The sequence below is a fragment of the Theropithecus gelada genome, chromosome 2, assembly GCF_003255815.1.
Source record: "Theropithecus gelada isolate Dixy chromosome 2, Tgel_1.0, whole genome shotgun sequence".
NCBI classification, from domain to species: domain Eukaryota; kingdom Metazoa; phylum Chordata; class Mammalia; order Primates; family Cercopithecidae; genus Theropithecus; species Theropithecus gelada.
The window spans coordinates 32,328,249-32,344,549 of record NC_037669.1 but is presented as its reverse complement, the minus strand read 5'-3'; the positions used below and the strand labels follow the sequence as shown (position 1 = coordinate 32,344,549).

General features: G+C 40.8%; 1 protein-coding gene across 8 annotated transcripts in view; it reads right to left on the bottom strand.

The window, feature by feature from the left end:
- Positions 1 to 16,190, bottom strand: part of CD200 (CD200 molecule) — a 30,970-nt gene extending 14,780 nt beyond the window's left edge. For 2 of the 8 annotated variants that reach the window (XM_025376464.1, XM_025376465.1), the window contains exons 1-4: positions 15,933 to 16,190; positions 7,632 to 7,713; positions 3,284 to 3,610; positions 752 to 1,024 (exon numbers count right to left, since the gene is read on the bottom strand). In XM_025376464.1, the coding sequence (XP_025232249.1) occupies positions 752 to 1,024; positions 3,284 to 3,610; positions 7,632 to 7,713; positions 15,933 to 15,944 (694 nt within the window). In that variant the 5' untranslated portion in view covers positions 15,945 to 16,190. Of the gene's footprint in view, positions 1 to 751; positions 1,025 to 3,283; positions 3,611 to 7,631; positions 7,714 to 13,166; positions 13,242 to 15,932 lie in introns of all 8 variants that reach the window. The other 6 variants (XM_025376463.1, XM_025376462.1, XM_025376469.1 and 3 more) reach the window with 6 other exon arrangements.
- Positions 16,191 to 16,301: the final 111 nt, after the last annotated feature.

Here is a 16,301-nt window from a genome sequence, read left to right as displayed (position 1 = left end):
TCAGTGCTTCAAAACTATACAGAGAAAAGACATGGCTACCATTGCTAAAACTTTTTGTCTTTATAATCTCTGCTCCCTTTATTCTCTCCTCTATCATTCTCACCTCTTGTATCTATGAGGCCCAGAGACAGTAGTTTAGACAAAAACACAAGAAAGCAAAAGGGGACTTGGATAGGAGGTAGTTTGCTAAATGGGTGATGAAAGCACTTCAGAGAGGTCCCTTTTTCACAGTGTAGATTATACAGTGATTTCATCACAGATGTCACTTCTTCCAGGAAACCTTCCAAATCTCCCCCAGATTGAGCCCCTCCTTCTCAACCTCTAGTCCGCCCATGGTGCCTCACAGCTTTCACACTGGAGAATGTAATGCACAGTTTTACAATTGCCCATCCATTTATCTCTATTCCCTCGTAGACTAGAGGCTTAGGGACTGAGTCTTATTCATCGTTGCATTTTTCATGTTCAACACAAAGTCTGGCCCAGAACAGACTTAATTACATGTTAGTAGAATGGAAGAAATAAATAAATGAATGGATCTCAGCAACAGTATTTGGTATGTGGGCAATGAACCACATTTATGAAAGCAAAACTTGCCTTGTTTCCTCAACTGTTTTTCTTTTTTCCTTATTTGCCCTATTCTTTCTCCAAATAGCTCTTGTGCTAAGAGGCTGAACCCTCTGCAGGACATTCACTGCCTTCCAGGTGTGTGCACACAGACACAACCACAACCACCTTGCTCACTTTCTCTTACCTTTGTCGAAGGTTTGCTTAAAGTCAGTCACAGTCCCCAGGTGCAGCACCTGGCAGATCACCTCCTTCCCCACCTGATTCTTAGGGTCTTTGACCTGGAGGATGCTGGTAACAGACGTGGTCCCATTTGGGTGAGACAGAGTCACTGTACTATTTTCAAACCCTGACCGAGGGACCTTCCAGAAGATCATGGGGGCTGGGCGGGCAGTGGCAGAGCAAGTGATGTTTAGGTGGTCTTCAGAGTATTTGTAGTGAAGGGATACTATGGGCTGTACTGGGACAAAAAATAAATACAATCTGTTATTAGTTAAGCACCTGGTCTGAGCACTGCAGTCTCCTCAGAGAGATGAGGGAAATATGCTTATAGAAAGATAATGGAGGCTGGAAAGATAGTGTGGCATATCCTACCCAAACTGGGGACTTTCCAGTTCCTCTTGTGTCTAATTTTCTGATTTGCAGGATGGAGACTGGCCTAGTACAAACCTGTGATGAGAAAGACCCTTTCTATAATTTTTCTGTAGCAGAATTAGTCAGATGGACATAGAGTATTGAGAAGTCAGATGATACTTTTCTCTCCCAAACAGTCCCAATTATTCTGTTCTCTTCCAGGGGCAATGCAGCATCTCTGCCTTCTTTTAGGTATTCCTCTTAAGTGGCTTGACAATAGCCACCAATCAGCACCGCCATACATGTGTCCTGTACCTATTAGAGGCACTAGGGCAGTTTCGGAACAGAAAGCCCATAGAAAGGCTACTGCTTAGAGATAGCCATTTTCTTCTTGGAGCTGGACCAATGAATTAGATGCATGGAGGAGAGCTGGAAAATCCCTTTTTGGAAGAGCTACATAAAATGCGAATTTGAAATTCATAGCTAAGAACCATAAAAATTTAGAAATGACTGTTGGAAGAGCATTGGAAATCACCTGATTAAGTTAAGAAAAAATAACTAGCTCATGAGAAAACTGTTTTCAGGCCAGCTGTAGCCTGTACCCTTTTGAAAATCCCCTGACCAGTGAGTTCATTTTTGTTAGAATATAGAATTTTTCTTTTCTAAACAAATGTAAACTTGTCTTTCTGTGGTTGGCTTTGGAGCCCAGAAGATAATTAAATGGCAGTGCTAACTGAAAGCCTGGGCTGTGCTTATAGGTTCAAGAGGCAGGGAGATGACAGTGGGTTGGGGGAAGTAGGGCTGTGGAATTGTGGCTCTGGCTGAGATCACTAATGTCTGTGAGCACTGGAGGAAGGGAAATAAAAGTGAAAAAATATGAATATGGCTGATGGGCCAGATTGAGTTTTGAGGTCCTATGGTGTATCAAAGAATGGCTTACATGAAAGGTATAAGGTGTGGCTGGAAAGGTCAGTGTGGAAGAGAACAGAATTACTAGCTTTAAAGCTCAGAGGCGTCTGGTTTTCAGGAAAAAAAATACAAAAGTCTATGAGTGAAGGAAGGAGACTAAGAGAAAGAAAGATGAGAGGAAAAGAGGAAGAGAAGAAAAGGGAACAGAATAATAAAAATATGACATGAGAAAAAAAAGAAGAAAAATTAGATAGGAGGAAGGAAAGAAGAAAGGAAGGCAGAGAGGGAGGAAAGGAAGGAAGGAGACAGGGAGGAGAAACAGAAAAAGAGAGAATGAAAGAAATGGAAATCAAGAAAGCAACGACATAAGATTCTACAGAGAGGACTCATTATAGGCAAAATAAGTAAAAGAGATTTCTTTTAGCATTCCTGTCTCCCTTGCATTCTCATCTACTAAGCTTTTTCTTCCCTGCAGACAATATTCTTGGCATGATTAAACTCTCACTTTAATATTCCTAATAACCGTAAGTTTGTCCGCTACTCCCTAAAACTACTGCCATGTGTGCCATGCTCCAAAGTAATCTCTTATTCCCACTTCCTAATCTTTCACCTCAGCTATATATCAGTTAAGAAGAAAGGAATCTCATCAAACTAAGCCTCTTGGATTTTAAAAGAATGCTATTGCCAAGTTATATCTTTAGTTGGCATCATTTTAGGTATGAAAAGACTCTGCTCCATGTACCCTTATCAATCCTGAAAGAGCTATCCTCCCAAGCAAAATGAGAAAGACAATCATAACTGCCTCAAGGCTAGTCCAATCTATCTCTGTCCTTAGATCCAAAAAGTTGAAGTTGATCTTTTCACACTTATTGTCTGGACAATGAAACTCCAGAGGAGAGTGGATTGGACCCTTCTAGGGTCACTTGATTGCTAGTGGCAAGTTAAGTCTGAATCATATCACTGCTTACGGAGAACTTGTTGCCCTCACCATTGTTCTCAAATTTCTCCTTTGACAGCAGGATCCCTCAGAGAAAAGATAGCTCCAGCCGAAGAACTCAGTGTAGCCCCATGAACTCTCCAAATAATCATAAACACAGCTATACTAGACATGAAAGGCTATCTTCTCATGACCTTTTCTGTGGTTAAAATCCTGAAAAACTGGGCACTATGGCTATGTTCCAAACATTCTTGGAAATAGTATTTCCAGACACAGACAATGATTCTCAGAGACTCTCACCATAGACAGTGAGGCAGGCTGTTCCTGAGATCTTCCCAGAACCAAAGGTATTGAAGAGACACATGTAACACCCTTCATCCTCCAGGGTGATATTCCAGAAGGTGATGGTTGTGTTTTGGAGTCCCAGCTGGGTAATGTTTATCTTGTCCTTATAGGCAGGCTGGATCACCACCCCATGGTTCTCGCTGAAGGTGACCATGTTTTCTGGGCTTACAGCTTTCTTTTTCTGCCATGTCACAATCAGGACTTCCTGGGCATTTTGCAGAGAGCATCTTAAGGAAGCAGGAGTGTACAGCTGCTCTCTTTCATCCTGGGTCACCACTTGCACTATGGAATCATAAAAGAACATTTATATTTAAAGAGTGTAATACGCATACACTTTTTCCTGATTATAAATAAAAAGTATATTCAATGTCAAATATAGAAAAGATAGAGAAAATGCAAAGAAGAAAACATCTATTTACATTCTTACATGATGCCAGAGAAATATATAGGTTCAAATATGCTTGTTCAATCTTTAAAGAATAGTAGCAGAGTGGAAAAACAAGAAAGCAACTCTCAGTTACAAGAAATTGTGAATAATCTCTGTAAATTGCGAAGTAAGTACGATGAGATTGAAGATGTAAACTGCCAGGTAGGATAGCAGCTTCAACAATCTCGTCCATGCTTGCAGAAGTAGAAGCAAAGAGCAGGAAAAGGCCAAAGAATAACAGGCAGAGTGACCACTTTAAGTAAAGAAGATGGAGCAGCCCTATGCATTCCACACAAACACACACACATAACACATTCTACAAAGGAAGTGGGTGGAACAGAGGTGTCTGCCTCCAGGAAGCAAGAGTGTATATAGGAACATAGGTAAAGAGATGTATGGGACAACGTTCTGGAGGATCTTGAAGCTTTGGCACACAAATAATAATTTACACACCCTCTGCTTTCACTAAATGCTATGGTGATAATTTCTTCCCCTCCTCAATATTAGCAACTCATATGATAATATATTATTTGATGGAAAATCTCAACATAAAAACAAATAGCCAAACTTTTGAGAAAGACAATACAAGGAAAGAGAAATAATAAACTTTACAAACCCAATAACTCATACAAAATGAATAAAGATATCATAAGAAAATAATTTGACATGAATACATGTGATATCATAAGTGTAATAAAAGTGTAATAAAAGCATTATGAATAGTAGAAATTAGAGATATAGAAAATGAGAAATATAAAATTGCAACAGCTTGGCTGACTTAGCAAAATGGATGAAGAGTTTTCCACTCTTCAGTAGAAGAGTAAATTAGTAAACAGTAAGAACAGGCTATGAAATTCTTCTAGAATGTAGCACAAAGAGATAACAATATGGAAGGGATTAAGGAAAAATTCAATGAGTAGACTTAAATGTTCCAAAATCAGTTCAATAAGACTTCTAAAAGGAGAGAAAAAAAAAGGAAGACAAAAGCACTGCAAGAGGGAAAAAAAGTGTTTTTCAAAATTTTGAAAGGAACAATCTAAAATCAGATCTATTACATTAATCATAAATCTTTATGTACCTAACAACATAACTCTGAAATATATAAAGCAAAACTAATAGAATTACAAAGAAAAAAAATTAAATCCACAATCATACTGAGAACCTTCAATTTAGTATATTTAAACAATTATTAAAGCAAAAAAGTTAAACAGGAAATTTGAAAAACTGCCAGGTACAGTGGCTGATGCCTGTAATCCCGGTGCTTTGGGAAGCCAATGCAGAAGACTCACTTGAGGCCAGGAGTTCAAGATCAGCCTGGGCAAGAGATGAGACCCTTATCTCTATAAGAAATGTAAAAATAAGCAAGCCGTAGTGGCATGTACTTGTAGTCCCAGCTACTCAGGAGCATAGGACAGGAAGATTGCTTAAGTCCAGGGGTTCAAGGTTGTAGTGAGCAATGATCACACCACTGTACTCCAGCCTGGGTGACAAGGTAAGTCCATGTCACAAAGAAGATAAAAGTTGAAAAACAATATATATTTATATATACATTTTAGGTATTTAATATTATCAATGTTTTATATGTTTATATTATATACACTATATACTTTATATGTATGTAGATCTCTGGGTGTGTGTGTGTCTGTGTATAAATATAAATTTCTTCCCTTCTCCAATATTAGCAACTCATACTATGATAGATTATTTGATGGAAAATCTCAACATAATAACAAATAGGCAAACTTTTGAGAAAGTCAATACAATGAAAGAGAAATAATAAACTTTACAAACCCAGTAACTCATACTAAATGAATAAAAATAAGACACACACAGACACACACACACTTTACTCAAAGAAAGGATGTATAATCTTTTCAAAAAAACATAAAACATTCCTCCAAATTGAACTCAAAATAGGCTACAAAAAAGTTGCTACCCTATGTATGGCCTTGAACACTGTTCATAATACAATAAAATTAGAAATTTACATACTTCTTTTAAGTCTTAGGTACACCAGAAAGCATAGAAAAAATCATAAATTATTATAACTGAATGACAATGAAAACATACTATGTTAAAATTCTACAGAAATGGGTAAGACAGGCAGGGCGCAGTGGCTCAGGCCTGTAATCCCAGCACTTTGAGAGGCTGAGGTGAGTGGATCACTTGAGGTCAGAAGTTTGAGACCAACCTGGTCAACAAAGTGAAACTCTGTTTCTACTAAAAATACATAAATTGGCCAGGTGTGGTGGCGGGCATCTGTAATCCCAGCTATTCAGGAGGCTGAGGCAGGAGAATTGCTAGAACCCGAGAGGCAGAGGTTGTAGTGAGCTGAGATTGTGCCACTGCACTCCAGCCTGCGTGACAGTGTGAAATTTCGTAGAAAGAAAGAAACAAAGAAAGAGAAAGAGAGAGAGAGAGAGAGAGAGAAAGGGAGCGAGGGAGGAAGGGAGGGAGGGAGGGAGGGAGGGAAAGAAGGAAGGAAGGAAGGAAGGAAGGAAGGAAGGAAGGAAGGAAGGAAGGAAGGAAGGAAGGAAGGAAGGAAGGAAGGAAGCAAGGAAGGAAGGAAGGGAGACAGTTCTCAGAGAAACATATTTAATTCTAGCAACATTTAATAGAAAAGAAGAGATACTGAAAAATGAATACACTTACTTCCAAACCTCCTACCCTCCCTTTCAAATATTGCAGTTAATTAATAAAGATAAAGACTCTAACTAATAAAATGTTACACAAAATGTAAACTTGATCACAAGCATCCAAACTTGTTTTTAAAGACTGATAATATGGATAAAATGTTGCCAGGTATAAGCAGAAAAAAAAAGAAGACTGAGCAAACAAACAACTCCCCAATAATATCAGGGAATGAAAGATGGGTATAACAAATACAGGCTGGACCCCTGAGTATTGCATAATTCAAAACTAAAAATGATGTGTACTCTTGGAAGATGTGAAAAGTTCTGGGAAACTATCTGTTGCTAGGATTGAGGTTTCTTCAAAGTTTGTTGAGATTTTGCAGACCAGAGATTTGAAGAAATTATTACTTTTAGAAGGCAGAGTGAAAGGGGACTCAAAGCTGGAGTTCAACTCTTAGATGAGTTCTTTTTCTTTTTGATTATGGAAGAAATCATTTAGAGGAAGTTTACAATTCTTTGCTACTTCTATGGAATCTAATTTAGATTCCTCTGGTCAGTTGATAAGTCCTGTGATGAACGTTGTGGACCAGAGTTGGAGATGGGCATGAGCCCACCTGATCTTCACCAGCATCACCAGCATCAGCCACATCTGTGGAGGCTGATGCTGAGCAACATCACACTGCAAGTGATGAAAAGGCCAGTCGTAAAGTGAGTGTGGCCTCCCGAGGAACCGAGGAGGAAGAGCTAGGAACTTTGGTAGATAAGTAGATGGCACAGCCAAATTTGTTATACAACAGGTAATATGAGCCTATATAACTTCTATATTTCATTGCTTTCTACATTTTTCTGTAAAAAGGTAACACACCCAATTGTAAGGTTTACTGCCAGATTACTTTCCAAAAAGATTGAATTCAAGCATTCCTATATCTTTAAAAACACAGGAAATCATTTTTTGGAATTCAGTTCAGGAAGTGAAAAATGACATTTTAAAAGAGAGGATATTTTTCATAAGTCTGTTTCATCTACTGTGGAAATGGCTTCTAAATATCAAAGCATGCTTCAACATTGAAAACAAAAATGTGGAAAGCAGAAAGAACCACTCTCACTCCTCCAGGCAGACTACATGTTTAAATAATTCATGCAGACAAATGGAACCAGCACAGCACAAACAATAGTGGCTAAATGTCTTCACCCCAGAAATTGTGTCTGCTGGGCTCCAAGCAGGGGAACTGAGCTTCTTTACCTTGTGCTGCGCACAGCACCACTGCTGCCATGCCCCAAACCAGGCTGTAGGTAGACAGATGACAGAAGGGCATCCTGATCACCTGAAGACAGAAAGCAAAGTACAGAAATGGGGGTTTGGATTTGGACAAAGCCAAGGAAGCTTCAAGCTAATCGCTATTTCAGGGAATGGTGTAGCTAAGTTTTTACCCCCCAGAGAACTTTGGTTTTGTGGGAGCAGAACTAGAGGTTATAAATGGAGGAAATAACAAAGCATGCTCAAGATATGAGGAGGGAAAAGCAGCAGCATGGCTCCAACACAATAGCAATCCCTGGCAATTTGGGGCCTTGCTCCTAAAGCCACCATTATCAAGCGCAAGGTCTCAAAGACATAGGATCACTTACAAACTGCCTTAAATAAATACAGAAAATGCTGAGAATACAAATGTTTGATAGCATCCACTTCCCCAAAAATCCACATCTGTTAATATTAAAAATGTAACTCAGCAGGCAACCACTTTTCAGGAGCATTATTTGACTGCCTTGAATTTTGTTGAGGTTGATTTTAATTCTGCAAGTCTTATACATAAACTGCATGTTTTAAACACCAGCGCTGGCTTTAATGTTTTCCTTTACTGCCTGATGTTCATGTGTCTGGGCAGAAATCCTTGACCTTCTTACAAATCATGAGAGGATTCAAGAGAATGTTATTCTGGGAATCACCCTTCGATAAAACGGTAAGTCAGGGTAGAGGCAGTTGAACTTTTCTCTGCAATAATGCCATGGATCCTTTCATTTGGTCTGTATGTATACTCATACTAAGGGGCAAAGGCAAGAAATGTAACTTTTTCCTACATTTTTTCTATATTTCTATTTTTCAGAATGGAAATGAGTAAAAAATATAACTTTTATCTGTTTTTAACTGAACTTTATTTTCATTTCATGTTACTATTCCAACTAGAGGTAAGAATTTACTTCCAATCAATGTCGCACAATCCCTGTCAATTCAGTCTCTCACCACCACAACACCTCATAATTGTCCCAATCTCCAGCATTGCATCTACATTCCTGGGGGTTCACAAAATGCCAAGCTATAAGACAGGACTACTAATCACTAATTACAACCATCTATTACGCTAGCATTTGCTAAAATGGCTGTGTTCCCCTCAAGTCATCACTGTCATTAGTTTGTGCAATTATTGCTCACAAGATGAGCTGGTGCTCGCTCCTCTTCTTCCAGGCTGTCCCTGGGTTCCCCTTGTGCTGGATGAAAGGAAATTCTACAAGGCTTTCTGCCTAAATTCCCATTGAACATGTTTTACTGTTCACTTGCCATGATGGACAAGCATGCTGCTTCCTACAGTCTCTTTAGGGGACTGTGAGACACAGGTATTATTTTTTTCTTGGATCTCAACAACTACTTGCAGGTTCTATTTTCCAGTGTCCTGAACTTCCCTTGTCTGGGGCCTGGGCCCAGGGCGTTATTTTGGGAATGCAAACTGGTATCTGAGCATAGACATCAATCAGTCCCATTTTGCTGTCCCAGCCTAGAAAATATTTACCTCCCTGAACCAGAAAAGCTGGTTCCTCCATCACGCTGCATTCATCCAATCAACCCTTTCTAGCATGAACATTATATCCTTGGTCTTTTAGCATTTAGTGATTTGAAACTGGAATGCCAAGGCTCTTGGTATTGCAAAATTTTGGCTTTTGAAACTAAAATTTATTTTCTGCTTAGTATTCCTCCTGTAAGGCAATGGATACTTAACTGTCTGATTTGAAAGACCAGAGGACAAAAATAAAGTACTGGAATAAAAAACCACACCAGATGATACATTAAAATAATACTCCAACTTATATTTTGCATAAGGTTACTAAACCACTAACACTAACATTTATTGAACATTTATTATGTACTAGACACTGTTCTTAGCACTTGAGACAAAGTATTTCATCCAATATTTCATATAAATCTATATAGGAAGCACTATTATTATCATCATTTTCAAAATAAAGAATATGAGGCAGAGAGAAGTTAAGTAACTTGCCCAAGGTCACACAGCTATGAAGTGACAGAGAAGGGGTTTAAGCCCAGGCAGTCTGGTTTCAGAGTTCATAACCATAATTACCACACCATCTCGCCTCCTCTATGTATAAAGTTTTGTTGGTTTAAAAATTTTGACATGGCTGGGCGTGGTGGCTCACGCCTGTAATGCCAGCACTTTCAGAGGTCAAGGCAGGTGGATCATGAGGTCAGGAGATGGAGACCATCCTGGCTAACACACTGAAACCCCGTCTCTACTAAAAATACAAAAAATTAGCCGGGTGTGGTGGCGGGTGCCTGTAGTCCCAGCTACTCAGGAGTCTGAGGCAGGAGAATGGCGTGCACCCAGGAGGTGGAGGTTGCAGTGAGCAGAGATCACATCACTGCACTTCACTTCAGCCTGAGCGACAGAGTGAGACTCCGTCTCAAAAAAAAAAAAATTGACGCATCATCACAAAAGTACGTTGTTATTGCTGTGACTAAATCATTGTTGTGATGAATGACCAAAGATATTCACACAGCAGTCCCTGCTTCACTGCCCTGCAACAATATGTTAAATTCAATTTTGAAGCTGTATTTAAAAAGCATTTAAACAGGTGTCCACAGAGCCAAGGAATCTCTGAAAGCCTTTGAGTCATTGTCTAGAAGCTCTGCTAGTAATAAAGCATGACCCCATCCGTCATTACCTGCAGCTCAGCACCTACAAACATGCTATCCAATCTCATGTCACTGTACTTTCCATCTTGCTCACCAAGCTCCACTTCACCATTCTTTCAATAACTTGAAATTACCAAGCTATTTCCTACATTAGTTCTTTTATCTTTTCTTCTGCCTAAGATGCTGTCAGTTGAATACAAAAATGAACGAATGATGAATAATTAAATTTATGAGTAACATCAAATTAATCATCATTTTACCCAAAAACAGCTACTCTTTTGGACTTCTATCTCCCAGGCACTCAAGTCATCCAGGATGCCTCATTTTTGCCCTACCTAGATATGTAATTAGTCACTATGCACATTAGATTCTCGCATGTGAAGTGTCTGTTCCTTACCACCCTAGTCTCAGCTCATAACACTGGGTGTTTTGTGCAGTAGTCTTGTCTTCTATTGCAACTGAACTTTTGCCAATGTAGTTGGCCCACTGTATCTGTGGGTTGTGTATCCATGGATTCAGGTAACCACAGATGGAAAATATATTTTTTAAAAAAGCATCTGCACTGAACATATACAGATTCTTGTCATTATTGCCTAAATAATACAGCATAAGAACTATTTATATAGAATCTATATTGTATTAGGAATTATAAATAATTAAGAGATGAGTTTATAAATATGGGAAGATATGCATAGGTTATATGCAAATATTACAGTATTTCATATAAGGGACTTGCACCATCCACCAGTTGGTATCTGTGAGGGTCTTGGAACAAAGCCCCCATGGATACCAAGGGACAACTGTACTTCTTTCATTTATTCTATTATTAATCATCTCTATTGAGTCTGACTTCATGCCAGGCACTATGGTAGGTGCTTTGGAGACAATGGTGGATAAGGCAGATATAGTCCCTAACTTAGTTTACTATCCAGCTAATGTATTTACACACTATCAACAGATTAATTTTCCTTAAATTCCTCTTTGCACAAGATGTCATCCTCTTCTACAGCTCCTAGCTATCTAGAGAAAATTGTTCAAAGTTCTTAGCCTATTTTCATTCTTGCAATTTCATTTCCATTGCCTTCCTATGTATCCCCTCCCTGCCAGCTAGCCTTTTCTACTTCTAAATGCACCACGCAATTTCCCGCCTTGGTATTTTTGCTTGAGCCATTCCTCCTACATGAAATGTCTTCCCCCTCACTTGTATTTATGTAAGGTCTTACTTTTATGAGCCTGATCACAGTCATCTTGCTATGCAGATCCTCCTCTTCTGAAGCACTTTCTGTTTAGGTCTTTTGGAACTTTTAGTGCTCCAAAAAAATTCATGCCTCTTCCTCCAGGGCCAAAGGGGTCCTATCTCCCTTTGTCCCCCATGCCACAGCTTCCAGATCTTGTCTGAACACACCCATCTGCTTTCCAGTTTGAGAGAAGACAACTACTTCCCAAATAGACCCACCATATACCCTACACCCTGAGACCCTGCTTCCAGCATGCTTACTACCTGCCAACACCCCTCACCCGCCGCCACTCTCCCAGCTATCAATCTTTCATTCTCTCTTGTCAGTGAAAAAAATATATAATACTAAAGCAGACTTGACAATTTTGAAACTACTATTCTTTCTCAGACTGAGTTAAATTCCTGAGGTTGGGACATTGGCTGCTTGTTTCACTAGAAACAGTCTCTTGTTTGGCTCTGTGTATTCTTTCGTGGTATTTAGCAGTATGATCACAGTCTTCCATAAAGTGGTAGTCTCTCTGCGCCTGTCTCATTGGCCCCAAGAACCTCAATATCTACTGAATCCTGTTGCCTTAGTGGGATGCCCTGACCACTTTTTCCTTAATAAACCCATCATGGGCATCCCTTTCTCAAGTTATGTGTTCTTTTTTTTTTTTTTTTTGAGACGGAGTTTTGCTCTGTAGCCCGGGCTGGAGTGCAGTGGCCGGATCTCAGCTCACTGCAAGCTCCGCCTCCAGGGTTCCCGCCATTCTCCTGCCTCAGCCTCCGGAGTAGCTGGGACTACAGGCGCCCGCCACCTCGCCCGGCTAGTTTTTTTTGTATTTTTAGTAGACACGGGGTTTCACCGTGTTAGCCAGGATGGTCTCGATCTCCTGACCTCGTGATCCACCCGTCTCGGCCTCCCAAAGTGCTGGGATTACAGGCTTGAGCCACCGCGCCCGGCAAGTTATGTGTTCTTATCGGCTCCTGTTTAGCCCCATCTGTTGCTATTATAATTTGAAGCTTATTTCTAGACTATTGGACCATAATCACTTAAATGATCTTGCTTTAGAGTCAGGATGATTGTTAAAGGGTGGTATTCCACCTGTGGGAATCCCATCCCCTCATTCTCAGTGTTTGCCTTAACTAAGCCCTGTTTTTGCCATTCCTTTTAGATACAATGACTTCCCTGCTGGAGTTCATTTTCCTTAACACTCCAAGCTGTGTCTCTCTGTTTGCCTTTCAATTTCTCTGGGATTTTTATTGTCTTGTGATAGCCTTCTTCCTGCGGGCTCAGGAGCAGCGGGTAGGGGAACAGAGTTCTCAAGGATCTAAGTATCTCCTCCTTTACCTACCACAAGGATTTCTCTTCCTTTTCCTGTCCAACGGGCGCCACTCAATTCTAATATCCTCCTACTTAATGGATTTGTTAATTTTAATTCTGGTCAATCATGCCCTTTTCTTTCCTTATGAAACAGCCATGACCTAAACTTAATGAGGGAAATATCAAAAGGAAGTACCAAACCAATTCCAAATAACAGGTGTTTCACAAACATTAATCTTATATAATAAGCTTCATTTTTCCTCTAGCAAGAGAAGTTACTAACCAAGTCCCTTCATAGGTAGGGGTAGAAAATTACCTGGTAATCATTAATGGTGATCTTTCCTAGGAGTGGAGCTATAAGGAGAGGGCCCCCAATTGTCCTGGTCAGGGTCTGTGGTTGGAGATCAATCAGATGATAAAAATTGGAGCCAATATTGTCTCAGCTCTCTTGGGGACAACTTGTACCCTGGAGGTGGTTGTGTGTGTTGAGCACCAGAGCTGTAATCGTCTGGGTGAAGAGCCAGCATCATGTTAGGGACTGGCATGCTGGAAAAGGGCTCTTCTTCAGCACCCTCTCTAATTGCCAGAGACAGGGAGTCTCCATCACTATCGTGTTCCTGTGATGGATCTTTCAGGATAGATGTCTTAGAAGGAATGATGTCTCACCTCCCCATGGCCTATCCCAACTGCTACCACATACCTGAGTGTCTTCTTGTCTTCAGCTAGAGAGAACCAGTCACTTAGACTCTCATCCCAGACCCCATGCAGTGGCATCATAGTACACAGTGATACTGATCTTTGTGACATAAGTTGCTTTTTCTTTACATCTCTAAGGCTACAGAGAATTCAAGATTATATCATCTGAAGGTGCCATTAGGACAAATTATTCTTTGCAGATAGATTTTATTATTCGATACCCAAGCATACCATAAGCATGCTATGCCTTCCTTGTGACTTCTCTTCCTGTCTTCACAGGTCTAAGACTAATAACATAGTTACTGCTTTTTGAGAAATCCAAGATGATTGAGCTTCCTGAACACATACTCACAGTCTACAAAGACCTGCTCACCCTGCCCATTCACTGCTGGGCATTATACTCACAAAGGCTTTGGTTTGAAATGAGCAGAGATAACTCGATAATTTTCTCAGTATTACTGAGACTGTTCCATCCTATATAATTATCTAGGAAAGTCAGAAAAAATCAGGCCAAATGTTTCCTCAGGCTCCATTGCCAGTGCCCACCCAACACATTTTGTTTTATTTTCAGCTAAGGCAATTGTGGAGACAGATACTGGCATTCCAATTCTATGTGATATTTTTTTCAACCATTAGGCTTCTCTCTGACGTGGAAATCCAGGCTCTAGCAGAGGCCATGATGAAGAATGCAGAATGCACAAGTTCTCATAGAAAAAATCTGTGTTTTAGGACGAGAGAGAAAGCAGATACATACCAAACCACATATCGCAGACTGGGAGCCAGCAATGTTAAGAAACAAAAACACAGTGATTGAGGCAAAGGAAATCAGAAGGAAAGCCTTACTCTTAAATAGATACGTATTTTTATTTTGCAGTTTTTTTTTCTTGAGTCCATGCAGAATAACTGAAAAGATGACCAATCTGAAAACAACAGTGTTTATATATTTACAGGGAGGTGACCTGGGCTAAAACAAATACTAGATTTGTGAGCAAAACAAATCATTTTACCTCTCTGAGACTCCGGAAGAGTAACTGTACCAATCTAATGGTTAAAAAGACTAAATGAAGCAGTATATAAAGCTCCTAGAATACTGCTGGTACAAATAAGCACTAAATAAATGTTGTTCTTATCTCAGAGTTATTATGAGAATTAGACAATTAAAGCACTTAGTATAGAGCCTAGGTTATGGTAAACGCCAATACGTGTTAGATAGCCAAAAAATATTAATCGATCAAATAACATAGGGGGAACTAAGTTATTGAAAACAAAGAAGCCCACTTATAACCCTTGCCATGCAGTCCAGGGTTCACAAAAACCTGGGTCTTACCAGACAGCTGCCCACCTGGCAGCTACATTACCCCTATTCATGCCTCTTCCTCAGCAAGTTTCTATGTCCAAATCCACATGATCCCACATGTAGTCACAAGGACTTGGAAATATTAGCCTTTCCGCCTGTTTATGTCTAAAATCAGGTAATAATTCATTTTTAGAAGGATAGTTATAAAGAAGATTAACAGCATCTAGCTTGCAGTCGAGCATAGCTCACGGACCACCATTCTCCTTTGTTAAGAAAGACAGTGAAATCATTGGCTATGTGGTCTTGCCAACAAACCATACATGAAAAAATTGTCTTGAGGCATTCATTGTATTTGGATTTTTATACCAATACCATTGTATTTGGATTTCATATACCAATAGGGTATATGAAAACCACCTCCGTTTTTTGTCTTGTAAGCTGGTTCCGAATAAACAAAATGTCTGTTTCTCTAGATACCCGGGGTTAACCCTTCAAAGCATGGTGATCACAGAGCATTTCAGCTCTCTCAAGTGTAGCTTCAGCTTTAACGGATCCTTCATGGCTTCCCCCAGGCAAGGGCTAGGAGGGAGAAAGGGGCTAACAAAGAGACGCTGGAGCTCTCCCGGAGAGAGCGAGCCTGGAAATCTGTATCTCCGCCGCGGCTTTTGGTGCCAACATGGAACCAATACAGCATTTCTCATTCCCTTTTGGGGGCAGTTGAAAATAGGCTGTGCCTCCCCAGCTTTGGGAGCTGGAGCCAGTGAGCCGAGCCGAGCCCCCCGGAGGATGCGCCAGCGCGGATCAAGAGCCCCCGGAGCCCCGGCCTGGCGCATCTTTTTTTCAGGGAATTGGAATGGAGAATCCGGACGCCAGCAGCGGCCTGTAAACCACCCTTTGAGGCAAAATCCGCTAATCAGCAAGGTAAAGCGCTTAGAGAAAAGCGCTGCCATCAACACCACCGATAAAGTCCCCGGACCGGACTGTGGCGAGAGCCGAAGCTCCGCGCCTTCCACTCGCCGCCCGCCCCAGGGCCACCGGCTCCACGTCGCCCACCCTGCGCCCTCCTTCCCAAGCCCCAGTCCCGCTCACCAGCCTCTCCATCCTCGCTCCTGGAGGCGCACGCGAGGTGGCTGACTGCGGATGTGCGCCTGGAGCTCTGCTTGGGAGGCGGGAGGAGCGTCACCTGTGAACCGCCGCACCTCCCGCCTCTTCCTCCTCTCTAGCCCCTCTTCACTGGCTTTCCCCCACGCCCTCACAGGAGCGGAGGCTGAATTAAGTGGTTTATATTCAGCGTTGCCTATTTTCACACATTTTTCCCTTTTCAAAGGTGACCACTGGGGAAACTGAGACAGTGTTTGGAAAAAAAATTTTTTTTTTCCTGTTACCTGGACTGAGAAAGGAAATGAGGTGGGAGGTTGTGAGATCAATTGTTGAACTGTTAGCTCTTGATGTAATGGC